Here is a 14,915-nt window from a genome sequence, read left to right on the forward strand (position 1 = left end):
AAGACTGCTGAAAAATAAATTAGCAAATAGTTTTGCATCACTTAAAGACAGAGATACACTCAGAGAAACACACCCTGAAGTAGGTAATTTCATTATCCTGCAAACATTTTAAACTGCATTTATACAAATCTACAGGCATAACCTACAATGTAACTAACTCATGAGATGAAGGTACACCAGGCACACAGTCTATTTCCCCCAATGTTATGTGACACATCACTGTAATCATTAACGGTACTGTATGGGAATAATAACAAAGATGTCTGCACATGGTCAACATAGGCACATTCTGTTTTCAATGAACCATAGCTGGTTGAATAAGAAACTCAAGGGCCAACTGCACATTCAATTAATATGTGCTATTATGCAGTAACAATGGGCTTTTTTCCCTATCACAGTGTGACACTACCTTAACTATAACTCTTTAAGGCGGAAAAAAAAATTCAGTATTTTCATTTGTTTGTTTGTTTGGGTTTCTGTTTTGTGGTTTTTCCAGACAGGGCTTCTGTGTAGCCTTACATGTCCTGGACTCGCTTGTAGACCAGGCTGGCCTTGAACTTAGAGATCTGCCTGCCTCTGCCTCCTGAGTGCTGGGATTAAAGACCTGCGCCACCACACCTGGCTCGGTGTTGTTTATTAGAAGCTTCCTCTCCCTTCTTCCCCTTGTCCTGGCCACTGGCTCTTCCATCCCCTTACCGGTCTCTTCCATCCTTCTCTTCCGTTCCAGGGACCTACCTTCTATCCTGAGCCCTGTACCCTTAACCTAGCTATAAGTGGGCACACTGAGTGGGGCAATCGATCTCAAGGCTTTCCCTCCATGAGCTCCCATAGTTTCAGACACTAGTGTCCTGCCTGGGGTAAGAGAATGCTGGCCATGTGCAGTGGACAACTCCAAGTTCCATGTCAATTCTGTTCCCTGATCATAGCCAGCTGGTCTAGAAGTCGGGGCTGGGTCAAATGGAAAGAGACAGGGCTAGAGACCAACAGCTCCACTACTGGCCAACTGGTCAAGTCTAAGAAGTCAAAGGAAATTCAGGTTAGCTCCAGTCCGAGCCAGATAAATCCAGCAGTCACCACAGACAGTAATAGAGATGGTCAGGGACCTTGTTACATCTATGGCTGAGAGAAATCTATTAGTTATGCTTAATATGAGATGTCAGTTTGGGGGATTCATTCTTTCTTTTTTTTTTTTGGCTTTTCGAGACAAGGTTTCTGTGTAGCTCTGGCTGTCCTGGACTTGCTTTGTAGACCGGGCTGGCCTCAAACTCAGAGATCAGCCTGCCTCTGCCTCCCAAGTGCTGGGATTAAAGGCGCATACCACCACCGCCCGGCGGTTTGGAGGTTCTTAATGTTGGGGTGGCTGGTCAGGCTGTGCCTGACGTTGGGAGGCCATTAACATACTGGTGTTGGGTCATCTAGTTGGTGAGCAATGAGGGCTGGGTAGACATTTGGTAGTTGGTTGGAGCGTGGGTCATTATTGTTAAAGGTCAAGTATGTCAAGGAGTGATCAGGCCTTGACAGACGGTTAGTCTTGCATAGTCAGTGGTAAGAGGCAGATGTTGTGTGGTAGGGTCTAGATGTTGGAAAGAAAGTGCTTAGTCCCCCATATCCCTAAGGCATCTCCTCTCATATTGTGTGGTGTCTGGTAAGGCTCAAGCAAGCGCCCCAGGTTCTTAGCTCTACTCCATAATCAGCCCCAAGCTGTACAGCTTGCTTTACTCAGACAAAGGTCCAATGAATGGAATGGGCATGGCCTCCTGAGGTCTGGGGATGCGTGGAGAGAGGGCTAGGGATGAGGCTCAATGGGCAGAGTGCGTGACTAGCACACATACAGGCCTGGGTTCAGCTCCCCAGGGTTACACAAAGCCAGGAGTGGAGGCACACACTCCCAGCACTTGGGAGCTGAGAAGTTTAAAGTAATTCTCTTCTGTACAGGAAGTTTGAAAAGAAAACTACCAGCCGGGCGAGGGTGTCACACACCTGTAATCCTAGCACGCAGGGAAGCAGAGGCAGGAGGATCTCTGTGAGTTCAAGGTCAGCCTGGTTTACAAAGTGAGTCCAGGACAGCCAGGGCTATACAGAGAAACCCTGTCTTGAAAAAAGAAAGAAAGAAAGAAAGAAAGAAAGAAAGAAAGAAAGAAAGAAAGAAAGAAAGGTAGAGCATTTCAAAACAAAACAAAAAAGATAGAAGTCTGTCTAAGGTCAGGCGTGGTGGCGCACGCCTTTAGTCCCATCACTTAGGAGGAAGAAGCAGTCGGATGCTGTGAGTTCAAGACCAGCCTGGTCTACAAAGGGAGTCCAGGATAGCCAAGGCTAACACAGAGACCCTGTCTCAGAAAAAAATAAAAAATATAAAAGTTTGGAAAGATGACTCCAATGTGAAGGCTGATACCTGAATGTGGTAATGAACATCTGTAAGCTCAGGGAGGCACAATGAGGCAGATTCTGAGGACTTGCTGTCCAGTCAATCTAGCTAAAATCCAAGTCCCAGGGTCAGTGAAAGACCTCCAAAAAAATTAAGTATTAAAAAAATACAGTAGCTAGACTTGGTGGTGCACAACTGTAATCTGGAGGCAGAGGCAGGGAGAACTCTGAGTTGGAGGCCGGCCTGGTATACAAACCAAGTCCAAGACAGCAATGGCTACACAGAGAAACCTTGCCTCAAAAACAACAACAACAAAAAAAAACCAGTGAGGACAGTGAGCACAACAGCACAAATATAAGCACACACAAAATAGACAAAATGAAGTGATCAGGAAGATACCCACTGTTGACTTCTGGCCTCCACATGCAAACATATACACATACAGAAAAGCACAAATGTACACAGACAAAAAAGTTCTTTACGGAAGGCATTTATAATTGATATATATATATGTGTGTGTGTTTTGTTTGTGCTTTTTTTCCCAAGACTGTATAGCCTTTGTCCTGGACGCACTTTGTAGACCAGCCTAGCCTGGAATTCATCGAGATGAGACCTGCCTCTGCCTCCCTCAGTGCTGGAATTATAGTCATGTGCCACCATGCCTGGCTTGTTTTGTTTTTTCAGACAGGGCTTCCTGGCTGTCCTGGAGCCCACTCTGTAGACCAGCTGTCTCTCATTAGCCTGCCTCTGTCTCCCCAGTGCTGGGAATAAAGATACGCTCCATCACTGGCTGGCTGACATACAATTTTGACATTGACTTAGAAAGGAAGAGACATCAGTCACTCTAATACTCAATTATTCAAAATTCTAAGAAAGAATTTCCTAAACATACACTATATTATTTTACACAACACAGTTCAACATTCCATTAACTAAATATCACCTACACAATTAAAAAAAAATTTTTACCAGGAGGAAAGAAGTCACAAAAATCCTAGATATTCTTATAAGACTTTGCTAAAAAAGTAAGTTTTGTTGCTGAAAGGGCTCCTTTTAAACACTAGACCCTAAGACCATCTAGGTATCTATCAGAATAGTTTAACAATTCTAGACTAGAGAAATGGCTCAGCAGTTAAGAGCACTTGTTGTTCTTGAAGGATTAGTACTCAGGATTAGTACCCTGCACCCACAGAGTGGCTAACAAAAGTCTGTAATTTCAATTCCTGGGGAACCAATGCCCTTTTCTGGCCTCTGTGGTATTTGCATGAATCTGGTACACACTCATACATGTAGGTAGACATTCATACATACAAAATAAAAAAATAAATCTTTAAATGATAATAAATTCCATTCATCAATAGCTAACTGAAAGGGGAGTTTCTGCAGCATTCTTTCTTTCTACAAAGGACAGCCAAGAGACCCTGTTGGGGGGGGTGGCGGGAAGCAAGTAAAAAAAACCTACAGCCTTTTCTCTAAGATTGAAGATCATCAGAAAATGGATTAGAGAACTATTTATTACTCACTTTTCTTCAAAATATAGTCTAAACACAGAGCCAAGTAAAACCACATAGATTCCTCAGCAATATGATAGGCCTTTCAGTTCTGCAGATTTCACACACTACAGAAAATTCTGTGGCTCTCCTCTAGCCTATTCTACAAACACAAACGTAAATGTTCAAAATGAACACATGGTAAACAATAATGCTTCCCTGACTAAGGAGAAAAAAATTATTAAATTCCAATAGGAAATCTTTGTTTTTTGTTTTTCAAGACAGGGTTTCTCTGTGTAGCCTTGACTGTCCTGGACTTGCTTTTGTAGACCAGGCTGGCCTCAAACTCACAAGGATCTGCCTGCCTCTGCCTCCCGAGTGCTGGGATTAAAGGCGTGCACAACCACCCGCCTAGCCCAATAGGAAATCTTGAGAGGAAAGCAGAACCAAAAATATCCAATCCCATGTACGATCTAATCAATTAAACTATAAAATTTTCTTTCAGTAACATGTTTCACAAATCTCTCCAAAATAATTAAGACACAGAACTTTATCAGCATCTAGTATTGTCCTCAGTCACAACAATCCTCCAAACTTACAAAACTGTTAACTTATTAAAATAACTATACTATTAACTTTAAATATCCATAGCTTATTAACTCCCTAGCTCAAAAACTACAAATTTTTAAATAGTAAAGTAATATTAATACTAAAATATTAAATAAAACTATCCTTCCTTGGTTTGTTGCTAGAATTTACATTTTAATATAATTTATTCAATTAGATTTACTATAATGTCAGTGTTGCCAGCTAAGACTCTTTGTCTCAGCCGGTGATGGCACATGCCTTTAATCCCAGCACTCTGGAGGCAGAGGCAGGGGAATCGCTGTGAGTTCAAGGACAGCCTGGTCTACAATACTAGTCCAGGACAGCCAAGGCTACACAGAGAAACCTTGTCTCAAAAAAAAAAAAAAAAAAAAAAAAAAAAAAAAAAAACTTTTTCTCACTGTAATGCACAAAATTCTTTGATTTGCAATGATTTCTCAAAAGTTAAGGCTGCAATTCCATTTCCAAACAATAAAAGTTCTAACTACTTGACAAAAAAAGCCAACTGAGAATTAATATACCTTCACCTTTCCTCTGGTACACAGAAAAGCCATCTAAAATAATTACTTCCAAAATACTAACCAATCTCTGGCTGTACCGAATCCTTTCTTCTTCAGGTTCCATTTCTCACTCTTCTGATGAAAGTACTGTAAAGAAACCACTCCAGGACTGCCTTCCTCTTCCTCCTAAGGATCCAAATTGCAAAGGAAATGAACAGAATAAGTCATCTTCAAATTTACACTTCCTTCTCATTGAGTTAAAGGCTCTTTGAGAATCCCTTATTCTTTCGGGCAAGTAAGTGGTGCCATGCCTTGGCACCATTGATCACATCACAACTATAGGAGGCATAAGCAAAAGAAGACACTGGTGTCAGTTCCTTAGGGCCACAGCGTTTATTTTTGCCCATGTGTTTGCAGTTAGCAAACTCTACCTGCCAACACTAGCAATAAACAAATAAACAGAAGGAAAGAAAAAGGGGACTGGAGACATGGCTCAGCGGTTAAGAGCACTGGCTGCTTTTCAAGAGAGCCTGATTTCAATTCCCAGCACCCACATGGCAGCTCACAACTGTCTGGAACTCCAATTCCAGGGGATCCAACACCCTCACACAGACACACATGTGGGCAAAAGATCAAAGCATATAAAAAGAAATAGTTTTTTTAAAAAAGAGAAAAAGGGTTTTATTTCTGCTCGGAGACACGGTCTCTCTACATAGCCTTGGCTGTCTTGGAACTCACTATGTACACCAGGCTTGCCTCAAGCCACAAGCGATCCAATTGCCTCTGCTGCCCCAGTGCTGACATCAAAGGTGTGCAGCACCAAACCCAGCAAGGACTTTTATTTCTAAAGCACCGAGTGACCAGGTGAAATACGCACGAACTAATCCAGATCCTAAACAAATGAGTTCTCTAACAGGTAATGACAAATTATGAGTAAAAAGGACGGGGTACTTTCATAAAAAGAGGGCAAGAAAAAATAGGTTTCACAAGAAGACTCCAAACTAATGCCCCATAATCTTCTAGTAAAGCTGTACACAATCATCGCCTCAACACAAGGTGTGTAACTCTGAAACAAATTTGAGAGTTGCAATACGGAGGCAAAAATACAATCTGATCTAAATGAGTAAATAAATAATAAATGAAACGACTCGATCTATGAATACGAGTGAAACGTCCATTAAATAGGGACCGGTTGGCGCGTCAATCACTCCATAACACCAAGGAGGGGTTCTCGTTTTTCTAAATATTCTTACTCCTGGATAATGGCTTCCATTGGGAATGCACATGTTTTTCTCTCGTGTAAATAGACTACGGCCACGTTAACGGAATCCTTTCAGAGGACCCGATGACATAGTTTGCGAGAGCAGTTCGTGGCACTGCCCTCCTCTGCCTCGGTCGCGAGGGACACAGTGCACCCCCTGGACGAGTGCCGACAGGGCCGGACAGGAAAGCGGCAAACCTCGACTGCTCCCCCAGGGGAAAGGCTTTTCTATGGCTCACCCCTTGCAAAGAAATAAAAACTTTACATCAAGTCTTTAGATTAGACAGAGAACCAAACTTCCCAGGGCGGGGGAGAGGGGGGAGGGGAAATCTCACCGGGGATTTTGTTCTTGAGTTCTTGTCCAAGAAAGAAGTAAGATTCCAAAGACAGGGGAGGGGGAAAAAAAAAATCCCAAACGCCGTCTTCGGTTTTTCTGTGTATTAACCCAGTATCCAAAGAAGGGTCAGAGCGACCCGGAAAAGAGGAAACAGTTACTGAATCAAACCTCCTCTTCTGGCTTTACAGACTCCGCGTCCAAGGCGTCAGGAGAGCAAGACCACTCGGCGACTCCCCGGGGCTGGCGGTCAGCAGCCCCAGCCCAGGACCCGGGCCAAGCCGGCCGCGGGGAACACCCTCCTCCCGGTACCCTAGCCGGCCACAGCAGCTTCGGAAGCCCAGCAGCCGCGGCCGATCAGCTGAGACCCGCCCGGCCGACGCTCCTCGCGCCGCCCGGCCCCCCGGAACGCGGGCCCCGGCCCCGGGGGGCGGAGAGGGCGGGAGCAGCGGAGCGCTCTGCCTGGGGGGCCCCGGCTGCCTCCGCGTCGTCCCCTGAGCCGAGGCTCCGCTCTGCGGGACGATCCCCCCCCCTTTACCCCCCTGGCTACTCCCCAGTCGCAGAGGAGGGACTCCGGGGGATGGGCCCCTTGACGTTGCCCTCCCACACGAAAAGCCCCCTGCCCGGCAGAGAAACAGCTGCGACAGGCCCGGGAGCTGGAAAGGTGCTCTGCGGCCCGCCGCCGCCGCCGCCGCTGCTGGGGAGGGGTGTTGTTTCCCTCACACAGGAGGATCCGCTGAAGCAGCCGCCGCCATTTTGAACCCGTCAGATTCTCACATACACACAGCTCCTCCGGCCTTACTGCGCAGGCGCCGTCTCCTCACCACCACCCCCTCCTCCTCTCGCTGCCGCTCCAACCCCCCCCCCCCCACCTCCTTCAAGCCTCCCTGCGCTTCTTACCGCTCTCCGGGACACACGTGAACGCGCACGCGTCACTCCTCCCTCTCCCACCACCCCCCCCTCCTCCTCAAACGCGGACACACCGCCCGGCGCGCGCACGCGCGGATGCGTCGGCCTCGAATCGCCCGCGCCCCGCGACGCCGACGCGGTTCCCCGCCCTCTCTCCCGCCCCCCTCCTCATCCCCCCCCCCCAACCTTCGCGTCAGCCCGCACGCCCTCTGGCCGGCTTACCGCCCCCGCTCCCTGCCCGCCTCCTTCCAGGTCTCCGGCACGGCCGGATGCCTGCGCCTGCGCGCCAGCTGCGAGCCTCCTCCGCGCGCTCCCTCCCCCACACCCGCACTCGCAACACACGCACACACACGCGCGTGCACGCACACACACACACACACACACACACACACACACCGACACAACTTCGCCTGTGACCCCGCCCACCGCCGGCCAGCTGCGCCAGCCGCCCTCCCCCCCCCCCACCACTCCAGGGAGGGCTGTGACCCCCGACCCCCCACAAAACAACACCCACCCCCAAGCTGTAGGAAGCATCTCCCCTTCCTCTATAGCCACCTCTGCCCTCGGCAGCAAGACAGTCACACAACTGAGTGCCAGGCGGCCTGGGCCAGGGCAGCCGTTGGCCGCCTCCACGCGGGGTCCCCCGGGGTCACGCCATGGGAGTGGGGCAGACCAGGGCGCCGCGCACCGGCCCGCTCAGACCGAGGGGGCGCAGAGAAGCGGCGCCTTCCCGCCGGGCGCCCTCCCTCACGCGCCGGCCGGTGGGCCGAGGCCCACCTGCTCGCCATGCCGGAGTAGGCCCCAGCGTCCCCGTATGCAGAGCCTGGCCGCCCTGAGCACGGGGGGCTCCTCTGTGCAAGCGAACCGGTTCCGCCTCACCCACTCCTCGCCGCTCCGAAGGGGCAGGAACCGGGAGTAGTAGCATGTCTGTCCTGGGCGCTGCTCCCCCAGGGGAGCTCCAGACGCTTGACAAGGGCGCCCACAGGTGCTGTGCTCGAGAGTGGGATCCACGACGGCTCGGGGGTGGCAGCGACCGGCGCACCCACCGCGGGCCGCAGGCTCCCAGGGAGGTGGCCCAGGAAGCCCCTGCTGTTGGCCACGCTCAGGTTTCCGTAGCGCCGGTGCCCTCGGCGGCCCGGGTGGGACGTGACCCCGCCCCCGGCGAGTCGGGGCACCCCACCCACCCCCACTGAGAGGGGGCGCGGGCCGCCCCTAACCCCAAGACCGAGGCTTGCGCTGGAGGCCCAGCCGGGAACGTGTCTCCAGTTTGTGCGCAGCTTCGCGCGAGGGTCAGCGATGGGGCAGCGGCGGCCCAAGCTGCCCGGCCCGGCCTACGAACCGGCTCCCGCGGCTCGACAGCTGCCCGACGGGCTAGCAGGCTCTAGCAGGCTCCGGACGTCGACGGAGCCCAGCCAGAGGTAACAGCACTGCCATGCGAGCAGCCCAACTGTGCTCGGGGCAGTTCCCCAGCCAATCTCGTGCTTTGAGGCCCGTTTAAATTGTAAATCCCACAAAGGACGGTGGCCTGGACGCTACACATCCAAGAGCTTGAGGTTGGCACTTTTCCTCTTGCTGAGTGGTGTCACACCAATCTTTTTCTCCCTCCTTCAGTTTCCAACTCTTCAGTTGATCCTGAAGAGTCTGGAATGGAAGAGGAAGAGCCCGGTAGTTTATCTATCAAATAACGTTCATAAACAGCCTTCTAGATCTTTTAGGAAGACATTAGTGATCGACAGTTGGGAAAAATATACTTTCTTTTTCTGTCACAGTTTGAACTGGGATAAAGACGCTCCCTAAACCCAAAGTATTATTTACCACAGCGCAAGTTTTGCTAAAGCACACAGGATTTTTACAGACCTCCTCGGCTTCGTTTCACATCTTTAGTAAACAAGGGAAGGAGCTTTGTTTCTAAACAGTTGGAACATAAGATTAAACCCCCGATTAAACCCCCTGGGACAAAATTACTGGGAGAGGAGTCCACCGTTCTGCAACTGCCAACAGGAGCATCTCAGAACATAAATGATTGGTCAGTACGGTCTCATCGTCTTGCAGCCAGTCACTGAGCAAAGTCATTCTTTATTCTGATACCAGCCACTTTTCAGACATAACATTTTAGAGCTTTGCTTCAAAGAGATAATCGCTGAAACTTTGCCAGATTTAAGGCCTCTTTCAACGTTCCAGGCTATAGTAAAATATGTTTTAAAGTAGTTCTCTTACCCAAGTGTGATGACTCACTTGACAGGTACTCCTAGGGCTCTGGAGGCTGAGGCAGGAACAGTCCCGTAAATTAAAAGCCAACCTGGAGATCCGGACGTGGCAGCTCATGCCCGTAATCCCAACACTGTGGGAGGCAGAGGCAGGTGTATCACTGTGAGTTTGAGGCCAGCCTGGTCTAAAAAATGAGTCCAGGACAGCCAAGGCTAACACAGAGACCTCTGTCTCGGGGAAGGGGTGGGGGTGGGGGAGTGGAAGCCAACCCTGGGTTAGACAATGAGTTCCAGGCCAGCTTGGGCTACAGAGTTCAACCTGGACTCAACAAAAGGCAATAGTTTTTTGTTTTTTGTTTTTTTTTTTTACATTCAATGCCAGGCATGGCCCCCAAAACATCTGGCCATCTTTCTATAGCTATGAAACGAAAATCTCAGCAGGTTGTTTTAAAGAAAAGTTTGCTTCTTTCAGACTAATTGAGTATTGGGCCTCATTGCTATTTTCCAAATAAACAGCTTTATTTAGTTCTCTTTATCTGGAAAATACTTGGGGGGTGGGGGGGACCCGGCCTCACATGGTGCATACACCTATGATTCCTATGCTGGGAGGTGAGTAATGCAGAAGGATCTTCAGTCTGAGCTACATAGTTCAAGACCCTGCCTCAGAGGAAGATGGGCTCTCTAGCTGTAACTCAACTTTGTTTTTCCCACATAGGTTGGCTTTTGTAGGTTTAATTAAAAAAAACCATGGAAGGCTCCAGACAAATTCAACCCATTGTATTTATTTTGAAGAGAACTACAAATAGAACAAGGTTTGCCAAATTGCCTCCCAACGCTTTCCAGTTGAAAACCATTTGTTAATTACAATGCAGCAGGGGAATTGACTAAACAAATACACCCAATAGTGCCTCTACTGGCTGGCTTTGTAACTATACCAAAGTAGATGTGCATGGTGCAATGAGAGATAGGCAGATGGCTAGTCACATTCCCCAAAATCACAGTGACACTGACGGATAGGGGCACATCTGTGAGGACTACCAGTTTGCCTTTCAAGAATTGTTCCAGAAAGGATAGGGCTGGGACAACTCCCCAAGAAGGCCACTAGACCTTTGAACTATATAGCTTCAACTTCAGCTGAAGGGAGAGGAGATAAGTGTTTTATGGGAAGGAAGGAAAAAAATATCCTAGAAGCCTTGAGAAAATGGCCTTGGCTGTCCTGGACTCACTCTGTAGACCAGGCTGGCCTCGAACTCACAAAGAGCTGCCTGCCTCTGCCTCCCAAGTGCTGGGGTTAAAGGCATGTACCACCACACCGGGCTTGTTGTTTTTTAAAATAAGGTTCCTCAGGGCTGGAGAGATGGCTCAGAGGTTAAGAGCTCTTCCAAAGGTCCTGCGTTCAATTCCCAGCAACCACATGGTGGTTCATAACCATCTATAATGAGATCTGGTGCCCTCTTCTGACCTGCAGGCAGAATACTGTAATAATAAATAATAATAATGATGATGATGATGATGATGATGATGTTCCTCTGTGTAACAGAGTCCTGGTTGTCCTGGAACCAGGCTGGCCTTGAACTCACAGAGTGCTGCCTACCTGTACCTCCTCCTGGCCTCTGTCTCCCAAGTACTGAAACTAAAGGTATGTGCTACCATACCCGGCTTCTATCTTTCTTTCTCTGTGTTCTTGTTTTGTTTTACTTTTTGCCTGCCTGCATGGATATCTGTGTAAGAGTGTCAGATCTTGGAGTCACAGACAGTTGTAAGCTGCCATGGTGGTGCTGGGATTTGAGCCTGGGTCCTTCTGGAAAAGCAGTCAGTGCTCTTACCACTGAGCCATCTCGGTAGCCCCTTGTTTTGTTTTTTCATTTGAGACAGGTCTCATAGTGTAGTCCTGGCTGGTCAAGAGGTTACTATGTAGACAGGGGCGGCCTAAACTCAAAGAGACCTGCCTGTCTCTGCCTCTGACCACCACACAGTTTTGTTTTCACAAAAGTAACATCCAATAAATGTTGCTAAGAGCATGTACTCCAAGCTGGTGCAATGGCTCAGTGGTTAATAGCACAACCTGTTCTTCCAAAGGAATAGAGTTCAATTCCCAGCACCCACATGGCAGCCCACAAATGTCTGTAATTCCACTTGCAAAGGATATGACACCCTCATACCAATGCACATAAAATAAAATTAAATAAAATGTTTAAAAGATTTATTTATTTATGTATTATATATACAGTGCTCTGGCTTTATATACACCTGTAGGCTGCAAGAGGGCATCATATCATATTAAAGATGGTTGTGAACCACCATGTCCTTGCTGGAAATTGAACTCAGGACCTTGGAAGAGCAGGCTGTGCTCTCAACCACTGAGCCATCTCTTTTTTCAAAAAGAGCATATACTGCTCTTACAGAGGACATGAGTTTGGAACCTAGCACCCATGTTGGCTGACTCATAACAACCTGTATCTGTAGCTTCAGGGCATCTTGACATCCGCTTTTGGCCTCTGCCAGTAACTGCACTCATATACACGGACTGCCCCTACTCCAAGACACAGAAACATCCAGATAGTTTTGTTTTGTTTTTCCAAGATAGGGTTTCTCTGTGTAGCCTTGGCTGTCCTAGACTTACTTTGTAGACCAAGCTGGCCTGGAACTCACAGCGATCTGCCTGCCTCTTCCTCTGGAAGGCTTAATTTTTAACTGCATTAAACTGTTTCTAAGCCGGGTGTGGTGGTGCAAGCCTTAAATCCCAACACTTAGGAGGCAGAGGGAGGCGGACCCTGTGAGTTTGAGGCCAGCCTGATCTACAAAGTGAGTCTAGAACAGCCAAGGCCACACAGAGAACCCTGTCTAGAAGAAGAAGAAAGAAAAAACTATTTCCAATATGGGGCTGGAGAGATGGCTCAGAGGTTAAGAGCAATGCCTTTTTGTTTGTTTGTTTGTTTTTCAAGACAGGATTTCTTTGTTTTAGCCTTGGCTGTCATGGACTGACTTTGTAGACCAGGCTGACCTTGAACTCACAGCCATCCACCTGCCTTCGCCTCCCAAGTGCTGGGATTAAAGGCATGTGCCACCATGCCTAGCCACACTGGCTGTTCTTCCAAAGGTCCTGAGTTCAATTCCCAGTGACCACATGGTGGCTCCCAACCACCTATAATGATATCTAGTGCCCTTTTCTGGCGTGCATGTGTACAGGCAGAACACTATATACATAATAAATAAATTAATATTAAAAACTATCTCCAATTTATTTTTAAATTTTAGAGAGAAAACAGGTTGCCCCCAAAACTGTAGATCTGAACCAGAACAGAGAAGGTAGTCTTGAGGTTTCCCCAGAAGGCAGCATACTCATGCGGGGCTCAACAGCTCTGATGTCAGAGGTGGCATGACCACCCTGCCGGTTTCTGCTGCTCCATGAGCTCTTCCAATGAACAAACTCTTAAAGTGTAGTGTCTGCTACACAATAGCTAATGTTTATGACATCTCTCTCAGCTAGAGCCTCACTGTGCTGCCAAAGCTTCCTGAGCAACTAGGATAACATGCGTGTGCTTTTTTCTTTTTAATTAGATGTTATTTGTTTGTGTATGCCCAGGTCAGAGGACAGCCTATAGATGAGGAGTCTCTTCTTCCCCGCCATGTGGGTGCCACAGATGGAACTCGGGATGTCAGGCTTGACACCAATCACCTTTACCTGCTGAGCCTTCTTGGTGGCTACAGGCATACACTTCCTATCTTGCTTTCTTTTGGTTTTTTTGAGACAGGGTCTCACTCTGCAGCATTGCCTGTTTTAGAACTCACTTATGTAGACTAGGCTGGCCTGAAACTCCTAGAGATCTAACAATTTAGACCTCTTGAGTGCTGGATTAAACGCATGCACCACCACCCAGCTTTGAACTTTTTCCAACCTACTTTATTTGGGATTCTTTTTTTGTTTTTGGGTTTTTTTGGTTTGTTTGTTTGTTTTTGTTTTTGTTTTTGTTTTTCAAGACAGGATTTCTCTGTGTAGCCTTGACTGTCCTGGACTCACTTTGTAGACTAGGCTGGCCTCGAACTCACAGCAAACCACCTGCCTCTGCCTCCCAAGTGCTGGGATTAAAGGCATGCGCCACCACCGCCCCAATTTATTTGAGGTTCTTTAATGCTTATACCTCCCTTCCAACTGACCTACCCTAGATAGGAGAGAAAAGAGGTTAATAGGAACAGGAGAAGTAGACCTTTTTAGACTCAGTTCCTTGGAGTGATTCCACTGGTGTAATCGGCAGGATTCATATAGACCAGTTAAACAGCAAACCAGAATTTAGCAAAACTGCAATTGCAGCAGCCGGAACCCAGAGCCTTGAAGCATTCGCTGGAGCAGTTCTCTCTAGGAGCTTCTTGAAGTGATAAACAGCCAAGACCAAAAAGCCCCGCCTCTTGTTTTGGCCTCCTATCTCCTCTCAGAGTCTGTACTAGGATGTCTATCAGTTGGCAGAGACCATGCCCCCGCAAGAGGCAGTTCCTCTTCCAGCGGACAAACATCACCTGTTCTCTCTCAAGTCTGTTTTCAGGGGAAAAACACCTCACACCCTTGCCCAGATCTCTTTCATATCCCACACTTGGGATCAAAACAAAAACATGTTTACATCCACTACAGTGGGCGCGAATAGGTCTTCCATGTTATAGGAGTGTGTACAAGTGTGTGTGTTTGTGCATGTATGTCCCTCAGAGAATAACTTAAACAAGACTCAGTTCTGTAGGTCCCAAGTATGGAACTCAAGTTGTCCGGCTGCACAGCAAACACTATTACCCACTTATCCAGATACTAGGCTGTACATTTCTGACATCCAAATTTAAGAGTAGACTGGAGCCAGGCAGTGGTGGCATATGTCTTTAATCTCAACACTAGGGAGGCAGAGGCAGGCAGATTCCTGTGAGTTTAAGGCCAGCCTAGTCTACAAAGTGAGTCCAGGACAGTCAAGGCTACACAGCGAAACTCTGTCTTGAAAGAACCAGAAGAAAGAAAGAAAAGGGAAAAAAGAAAAAAAGAAAAAGAATAGACTGGAACCTGTTGGCAGTGTGCTTGCCTAGTAAGCACAAAGGTCAAGATTCCATACCAGCACTTCATAGAACAGGGCATGGCGCTGTACACCTGTAATCCAACACCAAGAAGATAGAAGCAAGAGGAACAGAAGTTCAGGGTTGCCGGGCATGATGGCGCACGCCTTTAGTCCCAGCACTCGGGAGGCAGAGGCAGGCAGATCACTGAGTTT

The 14,915-nt window shown here is 47.9% G+C and overlaps 2 protein-coding genes across 4 annotated transcripts in view; one reads left to right on the plus strand and one right to left on the minus strand.

The window, feature by feature from the left end:
* The window catches only part of Kdm2a (lysine demethylase 2A), an 83,533-nt gene extending 74,960 nt beyond the window's left edge, over positions 1-8,573 (minus strand). Inside the window, exons 1-2 of one of the 3 annotated variants that reach the window (XM_051145822.1) lie at positions 8,243-8,573; positions 5,044-5,147 (exon numbers count right to left, since the gene is read on the minus strand). In XM_051145822.1, coding sequence (XP_051001779.1) covers positions 5,044-5,085 — 42 coding nt within the window. In that variant the 5' untranslated portion in view covers positions 5,086-5,147; positions 8,243-8,573. Of the gene's footprint in view, positions 1-5,043; positions 5,148-6,557; positions 6,949-7,456; positions 7,480-8,242 lie in introns of those variants that run through there. The other 2 variants (XM_051145821.1, XM_051145820.1) reach the window with 2 other exon arrangements.
* Positions 5,891-7,316, plus strand: LOC127189780 (basic salivary proline-rich protein 3-like). The gene is made up of 2 exons (XM_051146886.1): positions 5,891-5,908; positions 6,672-7,316. Exons 1-2 carry the CDS (start codon positions 5,891-5,893, stop codon positions 7,314-7,316), a joined length of 663 nt encoding a protein of 220 aa, XP_051002843.1.
* Positions 8,574-14,915: the final 6,342 nt, after the last annotated feature.

The sequence above is a fragment of the Acomys russatus genome, chromosome 5 (assembly GCF_903995435.1).
Source record: "Acomys russatus chromosome 5, mAcoRus1.1, whole genome shotgun sequence".
Taxonomy (NCBI): domain Eukaryota; kingdom Metazoa; phylum Chordata; class Mammalia; order Rodentia; family Muridae; genus Acomys; species Acomys russatus.